Source organism: Saccoglossus kowalevskii, chromosome 2, assembly GCF_978046115.1.
Source record: "Saccoglossus kowalevskii chromosome 2, keSacKowa6.1, whole genome shotgun sequence".
NCBI lineage: Eukaryota > Metazoa > Hemichordata > Enteropneusta > Harrimaniidae > Saccoglossus > Saccoglossus kowalevskii.
Genome location: NC_140642.1, coordinates 39,092,510 through 39,104,109, shown reverse-complemented (window position 1 = coordinate 39,104,109; position 11,600 = coordinate 39,092,510). Strand labels below are relative to the sequence as shown.

General features: G+C 40.7%; 1 protein-coding gene across 1 annotated transcript; it reads right to left on the bottom strand.

Annotated features, from left to right (window-relative positions):
* Nucleotides 1–7,682: 7,682 nt before the first annotated feature.
* Nucleotides 7,683–11,180, bottom strand: LOC102801196 (kappa-type opioid receptor-like). Its single transcript, XM_006815742.3, has 3 exons — nucleotides 10,051–11,180; nucleotides 9,698–9,749; nucleotides 7,683–7,942 (listed from the first exon to the last, which is right to left on the bottom strand). The coding sequence occupies exons 1-2, from the start codon at nucleotides 11,132–11,134 to the stop codon at nucleotides 9,703–9,705; spliced, it is 1,131 nt and encodes a 376-aa protein (XP_006815805.3). The 5' UTR covers nucleotides 11,135–11,180; the 3' UTR covers nucleotides 7,683–7,942; nucleotides 9,698–9,702.
* Nucleotides 11,181–11,600: the final 420 nt, after the last annotated feature.

Sequence of the window (11,600 nt, the reverse complement as noted above, 5' to 3'; positions counted from 1 at the left end):
AGATGATGGTAGCTATGTCCTGGCAGTGAAAGACAGATGATGGTAGCTATGTCCTGGCAGTGAAAGACAGATGATGGTAGCTATGTCCTGGAAGTGAACGACAGATGATGGTAGCTATGTCCTGGCAGTGAAAGATAGATGATGGCAGTTATGTTCTGGCAGTGAAAGACAGATGATGTTAACTATGTCCTGACAATGAAAGACAGATGATGGTAGCTATGTCCTGGCAGTGACAGACAGATGATGGAGGCTAAGTCCTGGCAGTGAAAGACAGATGATGTTAGCTATGTCCTGACAGTGAAAGACAGATGATGATAGCTATGTCCTGGCAGTGAAAGACAGATGATGTTAGCTATGTCCTGGCAGTGAAAGACAGATGATGGTAGCTATGTCCTGGCATTGAAAGACAGATGATGATAGCTATGTCCTGGCAGTGAAAGACAGATGATGTTAGCTATGTCCTGGCAGTGAAAGACAGATGATGGTAGCTATGTCCTCTCAGTGACAGACAGATGATGGTAGCTATGTCATGACAGTGAAAGATAGATGATGGTAGCTATGTCCTGGCAGTGAAAGACAGATTATGGTAGCTATGTTCTGGCAGTGAAAGACAGATGATGGTAGCTATGTTCTGGCAGTGAAAGACAGATGATGCTAGCTATGCCCTGGCAGTGAAAGGCAGATAATGTTAGCTATGTCCTGGCAGTGCCAGACAGATGATGGTAGCTATGTCCTGGCAGTGAAAGATAGATGATGGTAGTTATGTTCTGGCAGTGAAAGACAGATGATGGTAGCTATGTCCTGGCAGTGAAAGACAGATGATGGTAGCTATGTCCTGGCAGTGAAAGACAGATGATGGTAGCTATGTCCTGGCAGTGAAAGATAGATGATGGCAGTTATGTTCTGGCAGTGAAAGACAGATGATGGTAGCTATGTCCTGGCAGTGAAAGACAGATAATGGTAGCTATGTCCTGGCTGTGAAAGACAGATTATGGTAGCTATGTCCTGACAGTGAAAGACAGATGATGCTAGCTATGCCCTGGCAGTGAAAGGCAGATGATGTTAGCTTTGTACTGGCAGTGAAAGACAGATGATGGTAGTTATGTCCTGGCAGTGAAAGACAGATGATGGTAGCTATGTCCTGGCAGTGAAAGACAGATGACGGTAGCTATGTCCTGGCAGTGACAGACAGATGATGGTAGCTATGTCCTGGCTGTGAAAGACAGATGATAGTAGCTATAACTTGGCAGTGAAAGACAGATGATGGTAGCTATGTCCTGGCTGTGAAAGACAGATGATAGTAGCTATGTCCTGGCAGTGAAAGACAGATGATGGTAGCAATGTATTGGCAGTGAAAGACAGATGATAGTAGCTTTATCTTGGCAGTGAAAGACAGATGATGGTAGCTATGTTCTGGCAGCGACAGACAGATGATGTTAGCTATGTCATGGCAGTGAAAGATAGATGATGGTAGATATGTCCTGGCAGTGAAAGACAGATGATGATAGTTATGTTCTGGCAGTGAAAGACAGATGATGTTAGATATGTCCTGACAGTGAAAGACAGATGATGTTAGCTATGTCCTGACAGTGAAAGACAGATGATGATAGCTATGTCCTGGCAGTGACAGACAGATGATGGTAGCTATGTCATGACAGTGAAAGATAGATGATGGTAGCTATGTCCTGGCAGTGAAAGACAGATTATGGTAGCTATGTTCTGGCAGTGAAAGACAGATGATGGTAGCTATGTTCTGGCAGTGAAAGACAGATGATGGTAGCTATGTCCTGACAGTGACAGACAGATGATGGTAGCTATGTCATGACAGTGAAAGATAGATGATCGTAGCTATGTCCTGGCAGTGAATGACAGATGATGGTAGCTATGTCCTGGCAGTGAAAGACAGATGATGGTAGCAATGTCCTGGCAGTGAAAGATAGATGATGTTAGCTATGTCCTGGCAGTGAAAGACAGATTATGGTAGCTATGTCCTGGCAGTGAAAGACAGATGATGGTAGCTATGTCGTGGCAGTGAAAGACAGATGATGTTAGCTATGTCCTGGCTGTGAAAGACAGATGATGGTGGCTAAGTCGTGGCAGTGAAAGACATATTATGGTAGCTATGTCCTGACAGTGAAAGACAGATGATGGTAGCTATGCCCTGGCAGTGAAAGGCAGATGATGTTAGCTATGTCCTGGTAGTGACAGACAGATGATGGTAGCTATGTCCTGGCAGTGAAAGATAGATGATGGTAGTTATGTTCTGGCAGTGAAAGATAGATGATGGTAGCTTTGTCCTGGCAGTGAAAGACAGATGATGGTAGCTATGTCCTGGCAGTGAAAGACAGATGATGGTAGCTATGTCCTGGCAGTGAAAGATAGATGATAGCAGTTATGTTCTGGCAGTGAAAGACAGATGCTGGTAGCTATGTCCTGGCAGTGAAAGACAGATTATGGTAGCTATGTCCTGGCTGTGAAAGACAGATTATGGTAGCTATGTCCTGACAGTGAAAGACAGATGATGCTAGCTATGCCCTGGCAGTAAAAGATAGATGATGTTAGCTATGTCCTGGCAGTGAAAGACAGATTATGGTAGCTATGTTCTGGCAGTGAAAGACAGATGATGGTAGCTATGTTCTGGCAGTGACAGACAGATGATGGTAGGTATGTCATGACAGTGAAAGATAGATGATGGTAGCTATGTCCTGGCAGTGAAAGACAGATGATGTTAGCTATGTCCTGGCAGTGAAAGACAGATGATGGTAGCTATGCCGTGGCAGTGAAAGACAGATGATGTTAGCTATGTCCTGGCAGTGAAAGACAGATGATGGTAGCTATGCCCTGGCAGTGAAAGGCAGATGATGTTAGCTATGTCCTGGTAGTGACAGACAGATGATGGTAGCTATGTCCTGGCAGTGAAAGATAGATGATGGTAGTTATGTTCTGGCAGTGAAAGACAGATGATGGTAGCTATGTCCTGGCAGTGAAAGACAGATGATGGTAGTTATGTCCTGGCAGTGAAAGACAGATGATGATAGCTATGTCCTGGCAGTGAAAGACAGATGATGGTAGATATGTCCTGGCAGTGAAACACAGATGATGATAGCTATGTCCTGGCAGTGAAAGACAGATGATGGTAGCTATGTCCTGGCAGTGAAAGACAGATGATGTTAGCTATGTCCTGGCAGTGAAAGACAGATGATGGTAGATATGTCCTGGCAGTGAAAGACAGATGATGGTAGCTATGTCCTGGCAGTGAAAGACAGATGATGGTAGCTATGTCCTGGCAGTGAAAGACAGATGACGGTAGCTATGTCCTGGCAGTGGCAGACAGATGATGGTAGATATGTCCTGGCAGTGAAAGACAGATGATGATAGCTATGTCCTGGCAGTGAAAGACAGATGATGGTAGCTATGTCCTGGCAGTGAAAGACAGATGATGTTAGCTATGTCCTGGCAGTGAAAGACAGATGACGGTAGCTATGTCCTGGCAGTGAAAGACAGATGATGGTAGCTATGTCCTGGCAGTAAAAGACAGATGCTGGTAGTTATGTCCTGGCAGTGAAAGACAGATGATGGTAGCTATGTCCTGGCAGTGAAAGACAGATGATGGTAGCTATGTCCTGGCAGTGAAAGACAGATGATGGTAGCTATGTCCTAGCATTGAAAGACAGACGATGGTAGCTATGTCCTGGCAGTGAAAGACAGATGACGGTAGCTATGTCCTGGAAGTGAATGACAGATGATGGTAGCTATGTCCTGGCAGTGAAAGACAGATGATGGTAGTTATGTCCTGGCAGTGAAAGACAGATGATGGTAGCTATGTCCTGGCAGTGAAAGACAGATGACATTAGCTATGTCCTGGCAGTGAAAGACAGATGATGGTAGCTATGACCTGGAAGGGAACGACAGATGATGGTAGCTATGTCCTGGCAGTGAAAGATAGATGATGGCAGTTATGTTCTGGCAGTGAAAGACAGATGATGTTAGCTATGTCCTGACAATGAAAGACAGATGATGGTAGCTATGTCCTGGCAGTGACAGACAGATGATGGTGGCTAAGTCCTGGCAGTGAAAGACAGATGATGTTAGCTATGTCCTGACAGTGAAAGACAGATGATGATAGCTATGTCCTGGCAGTGAAAGACAGATGATGTTAGCTATGTCCTGGCAGTGAAAGACAGATGATGGTAGCTATGTCCTGGCAGTGAAAGACAGATGATGATAGCTATGTCCTAGCAGTGACAGACAGATGATGGTAGCTATGTCATGACAGTGAATGATAGATGATGGTAGCTATGACCTGGCAGTGAAAGACAGATGATGTTACCTATGTCCTGGCAGTGAAAGACAGATGATGGTAGCTATGTCCTGGCAGTGAAAAACAGATGATGGTAGCTATGTCCTGGCAGTGAAAGATAGATGATGGCAGTTATGTTCTGGCAGTGAAAGACAGATGATGGTAGCTATGTCCTGGCAGTGAAAGACAGATTATGGTAGCTATGTCCTGGCTGTGAAAGACAGATTATGGTAGCTATGTCCTGACAGTGAAAGACAGATGATGCTAGCTATGCCCTGGCAGTGAAAGGCAGATGATGTTAGCTATGTCCTGGCAGTGAAAGACAGATGATGGTAGTTATGTCCTGGCAGTGAAAGACAGATGATGGTAGCTATGTCATGACAGTGAAAAACAGATGATGGTAGCTATGTTCTGGCAGTGAAAGACAGATGATGTTAGCTATGTCATGAAAGTGAAAGACAGATGATGGTAGCTATGTTCTGGCAGTGAAAGACAGATGATGATAGCTATGTCCTGGCTGTGAAAGACAGATGATGATAGCTATGTCCTGGCTGTGAAAGACAGATGATGATAGCCATGTCCTGGCAGTGAAAGACAGATGATGTTAGCTATGTCCTGGCTGTGAAAGACAGATGATGGTAGCTATGTCCTGGCTGTGACAGACAGATGATGGCAGCTATGTCATGACAGTGAAAGATAGATGATGGTAGGTATGTCATGACAGTGAAAGACAGATGATGGTAGCTATGTTCTGGCAGTGAAAGACAGATGATGTTAGCTATGTCATGACAGTGAAAGACAGATGATGATAGTTATGTCCTGGTAGTGAAAGACAGATGATGGTAGCTATGTCCTGGCAGTGAAAGACAGATGATGTTAGCTATGTCATGACAGTGAAAGACAGATGATGATAGCTATGTCCTGGCAGTGAAAGACAGATGATGATAGCTATGTCCTGGCTGTGAAGGACAGATGATGATAGCTATGTCCTGGCAGTGAAAGACAGATGATGATAGCTATGTCCTGGCAGTGAAAGACAGATGATATTAGCTATGTCCTGGCAGTGAAAGACAGATGATGTTAGCTATGTCATGACAGTGAAAGACAGATGATGATAGCTATGTCCTGGCAGTGAAAGACAGATGATGGTAGCTATGTCCTGGCAGTGAAAGACAGATGATGTTAGCTATGTCATGACAGTGAAAGACAGATGATGATAGCTATGTCCTGGCAGTGAAAGACAGATGATGATAGCTATGTCCTGGCTGTGAAAGACAGATGATGATAGTTATGTCCTGGCAGTGAAAGACAGATGATGGTAGCTATGTCCTGGCAGTGAAAGACAGATGATGTTAGCTATGTCATGACAGTGAAAGACAGATGATGATAGCTATGTCCTGGCAGTGAAAGACAGATGATGATAGTTATGTCCTGGCAGTGAAAGACAGATGATGTTAGCTATGTCCTGGCAGTGAAAGACACATGATGTTAGCTATGTCCTGGCAGTGAAAGATAGATGATGATAGCTATGTCCTGGCAGTGAAAGACAGATGATGGTAGCTATGTTCTGGCAGTGAAAGACAGATGATGGTAGCTATGTCATGACAGTGAAAGACAGATGATGATAGCTATGTCCTGGCAGTGAAAGACAGATGATGGTAGCTATGTCCTGGCTGTGAAAGACAGATGATGATAGCTATGTCCTGGCAGTGAAAGACAGATTATGGTAGCTATGTCCTGGCTGTGAAAGACAGATGATGATAGCTATGTCCTGGCAGTGAATGACAAATTATGGTAGTTATGTTCTGGCAGTGAAAGACAGATGATGGTAGCTATGTCCTGGCAGTGGCAGACAGATGATGTTAGCTATGTCCTGGCTGTGAAAGACAGATGATGGTAGCTATGTCCTGGCAGTGAAAGACAGATGATGATAGCTATGTCCTGACAGTGAAAGACAGATGATGTTAGCTATGTCCTGGCAGTGACAGACAGATGATGGTAGCTATGTCATGACAGTAAAAGATAGATGATGGTAGCTATGTTCTGGCAGTGAAAGACAGATGATGGTAGCTATGTCCTGGCAGTGAGAGACAGATGATGTTAGCTATGTCCTGGCTGTGAAAGACAGATGATGGTAGCTATGTCCTGGCAGTGAAAGACAGATGATGGTAGCTATGTCCTGGCAGTGACAGACAGATGATGTTAGCTATGTCCTGGCTGTGAAAGACAGATGATGGTAGCTATGTCCTGGCTGTGAAAGACAGATGATGATAACTATTCCTGGCAGTGAAAGACAGATTATGGTAGCTATGTTCTGGCAGTGAAAGACAGATGATGGTAGTTATGTCCTGGCAGTGACAGACAGATGATGTTAGCTATGTCCTGGCTGTGAAAGACAGATGATGATAGCTATGTCCTGGCTGTGAAAGACAGATGATGATAGTTATGTCCTGGCAGTGAAAGACAGATGATGTTAGCTATGTCCTGGCTGTGAAAGACAGATGATGATAGCTATGTCCTGGCAGTGAAAGACAGATGATGTTAGCTATGTCCTGACAGTGAAAGACAGATGATGATATCTATGTCCTGACAGTGACAAACAGATGATGGATGCTATGTCCTAGCAGTGAAAGACAGATGATGATAGTTATGTCCTGGCATTGAAAGACAGATGATGTTAGCTATGTCCTGGCTGTGAAAGACAGATGATAGCTATGTCCTGGCAGTGAAAGACAGATGATGTTAGCTATGTCCTGACAGTGAAAGACAGATGATGATAGCTATGTCCTGACAGTGACAAACAGATGATGGATGCTATGTCCTAGCAGTGAAAGACAGATGATGTTAGCTATGTCCTGACAGTGAAAGACAGATGATGGTAGCTATGTCCTGGCAGTGAAAGACAGATGATGGTAGCTATGTGCTGGCAGTGAAAGACAGATGATGTTAGCTATGTCCTAGCAGTGAAAGACAGATGATGTTACTTAGTTCTGAAAGATGATATCAGCCATGTTCTGCTAGGGTTTCAGTGTTATATAGATAGTGCAATTGTGATTTATGGTGTAATATATAACACTGATGTCAGCTATGTACTGTAGGGAGAGAAGGATGTACATTGTCTTAGATAGTACTAGCTATGTCATTATAGTGCTAAATAGAAGATGTGCTGCTAGATATAGTACCTTGTGAGCACGTCACCATATAGTTTCGATTACGTCGTTATACATCGTCAGGGAATACGCAAAATTTGTTGAACATGCTTTACGTCAGGAATACAGGAAAAGTTCTGATACATTGATACGCATACTGGATTCCTGACGAATTCATGGAATAAGATGGAATAAGTACAGATTTTTAAACAAAAGACACGCAAACTACTGAATGCAATTGAATGTTTAATACTCCTTGTGATAGCAATAGTCATAGCATAAAACAAAAAGTCAATATTCATATCAATCGAGATTCTACGTAACATACAATACAGAAGAAAATACTGATAAAAGATACATAATTTGTCATAAAAATGAATTAAAGGAAGTACTTCTGGTATTATGATTCCCAATACTTCTATGATAAATATTAGTACAAGATGTGTGTTCAAGTGACCAAGTTCTTTAAGTAACTGCCACGTCAAAGTGAGAACTATGGAAAGGTAATAGAAAAAACGTAGATATTATTTCTATGATATAATGCTTATCAAAAGGTTTTACTTTGCACGTGCTCGGCTTCGCCTTCACAACATACATTCTTGCAATGCGCATGCTCTATTCATGCGCCATTTTCAAGTTAAAATTTCAAAAGTATATGATATGTGTAATCAATAGAAGAAATGTATTTATTTATTTATTTATTTATTTATTTATTTATTTATTTATTTATTTATTTATTTATTTATTTATTTATTTATTAACTATTTATTTATTTATTCGTACATCTATTCAATTTTACTGATAGAACTAATCTAAAAAACGTGATTCAATCAACGATATTCACTGTTGCACATTTAAAAACGGTCACGTTCAATAATTCCCATTAGGTATCTTTCATGTTACTTCAGTTGCCCGTGTGTTTCAAGTGAGTTTTGTATTTTATTTGGAGTGACGTTTTACTTTTCCCAGTTATTATTTTTCGAGCTGTGAATCCCGTTGTTACGGGTATGGAACGCGGATAGTTTCAGAAAAGTTAAGTGTAAAAGTCACGGTGACGTTGAATTGAAACTGTGTACACCTATATACACAATAACAAGTATTTATAAGAGAAGTCAAATAACCAGGACAGTACATTTAGCTTTGACCTGTATCTATATGTGATAGGTGTCTTTTCATCTCACAAACAAGTATTTCTATTTAATTCCTAGCGACAAATATACAGTGTAAACCGTAGTTACGAATTACAATATCATTCTACTTGATTAAAATGCGTAACTGTAAGCATTTATTTTAAGTGGAAATATGCAAATTTGTTAAATCTTTGAGTAACAATCGAATAAATGACAATCACTCAATATGTACGTATATATTATTGGTAATTTGACAATAACTATGTATATTTGAGTATTAAGTAGAAATTGTCAATTTGACAGCACGTTATATTGGGATATCGACAACCAGAACGAGTACACTCAACCGTGTTTCATTTCATTGTAGTACATACATAAATGCTAATGTGCTGCTTGATTATATTGGAGGTAATTGGAAATAAATGACGTATCACGAAGTATCTTCCTATTAGTACTCAAAAACTAATATCGGAATTATGTTTCATGACTCAATGTGAGTTTCACCGTCTTGGACTTCACGAGCGATGTGTGACCAAGGCCATCACCATGCAGTGCAATTTTATGAAAATGATATTGTTAAAGATATTATAAGATTTGGTTTGATTTTTTGAAATGCTTTCATTTGACATACATTTCACAGTCAGAAATATTCTGCCTTATATATTGAATACTGATGAACTAGAAGACTACGCATAACCTTGATAATATCGTTATTTTTAATATTCCCTGCATTTCCAATTGTATCATCTTGAATATGTTCAAATATTGTAATAATTTGTTCAATCTGGTGACTGACAACTGTCGAGTGAAAGACACTGGTAATTTAGTTGTGCAGTTGTGATATCATAACATGCCCACATAATTACAGAGATCTAGATCACAATGATGTGCATATGAACATTTTCTGTAAAATATTATGCACAGTTATTCTAATTAAATTAATCAACTCTTTTGCTCGGTACAGCACTCCACTATATGAAGAAACCCGTTCCGAAACAAGGTACATCTCCGCCGCATTAACATAACAACAACGTTTCCTAATAATACAATTACCTCAATCACCCTGACGTAAAAAACAAAGTGATGTTTTTCTATAATGAAAAAGTACACAAACTTACCGATTTTAAATGGCATGTGATGCATAGTTGTTTGACATCATCTTTCTAGATCCTGTACATTGAAAAAATATTTTCGATCAAACTTTTAAAATTTTGTTTTGTTTTTTTTTAGTAGGAAGAAGAAACAGAAAGAATAGAAAATATAATTGCAGTAGATAAAATTAGCTAGAAAGCTACCTAATTCATTGAAGCGTATATAATTAAAATGAGAATATATATATATAACATTCCTGAAGAGGAAAACTGCCGTTGATGATGCATAACAGTGATTACTAATATATATCGGTCCGTAAAAAGTCAAGCGTACGACTATGTATCTAGATTTGTAAACGTAAAACTTTAATACGACTTGCCCCGAATACTTTTTCGATGCAAATGCGTGGTGTTAGCTTCACTGATCCTCTCACTCCCCATTGTGGAAGTACCTCTCATTCTTAATTTACGGCGTACGTTATGGCTGAGTAAAGTATATAGCAGTGGATTTGCACAACTGTTACTGTACGATATGCAGACCAACGTGAAATTGACATAGAAGAGTGATTGACTCCATTCGATCATTCCATACACCGCTAACATCATCATGGTCCAAAACGGCAACCAACACACAAAAAATACTATCACTATAATGAGTACCATTTTAGCCACGCGCTGCTTTGATTGTCTGGACTTATTAGTCTCAGCAATGGCAGTCAAACCTCCTTTGGAAAGCAATGTCACAGCGATTGTAATGTAGCACACCAGTATGATGACAAACGGGATGGGAAACGCAAATATGAAAATGGTAGTTTTATACAGTTTGTCGAACTCGTCGTCCATCAGGCTCTGGCAGCTTCGTATGACAGACCCGTCGGCTAGGCGAGAGGGACCTTCTTTTGCCATAATAATCATTGGTAACGAAAAGACAAAACTCAAGGTCCACACGGCGATGTTAACGTAGGAAGCCACCGCACGTAGTCTGTACGCCATGGTCTTTAAAGGGAACACGACAGCGAAGAATCTGTCGATGCTCATAACAGTTAAAGTGAATACGCTCGCCAGCATTGTCATTATATCCATTGCATCGATTAAACGACAGCCGATCTCGCCAAATTTATATTCCGGTGCAAGTAAGAACTCTGCAGCGAAGAGAGGACTGGTAATAACGAAGAGAAGATCGGCGCACGCCAGACTCAGTATATACACACTGGTTGTGCTTTTGAGTTTAATTCTTCTTGTAACAATATATATAGTGAATATATTGCCCACACTTCCTATCATGAATATTATGGAGAACACCGTTGGCACAAGTATTGTCATAAAGGTGGGTGCCTCCCAATCATCCCTGGTAAAGTTTGTTAGATTATAGCTGTTATTAAACAAACTATCAAGTAACTCCTCGTATTGCAACGGTTTTCGTAAAAGTACAGACTCCTTGTTGGATTCATTTCCCTCCAACATCTTCAATGGTAGCAGGGTGGTTTGTTCACTTGTCAGTTCCGCACCAGCTACAATAAATCCCAGTATTCTGTCAATAAAATCAAATAAAAAATTACATGTGTTGTTATTCATGTAGTACAATGTTGCCGGAGGAAGCAAACTATTATCGCTTTCAGTAATTGGCGCATCTCCTGCAATTTGTTGTTCCAATCTGTCGCTCCATCAATGGATTTCATTGAAGCGTAAATGCATAGTTACATTGTGGGTATTTGCCGAAGCCTCCAAACTCTATTCATGTTTGGCTCAATTATAGAGGCGGTGTAAATTGATTCAGTTCTCGTCACAAGATGTCACTTCAATGGTTATAAATGTTATTACATTTTAATCCGTATCAATTTATTTCCACGTCTCGCTAATCTCCAAAGTGCCAATTGGCTTAACAAGGGACAATCTGTCGTCTAACGCATATTCACAACAACACCTCATT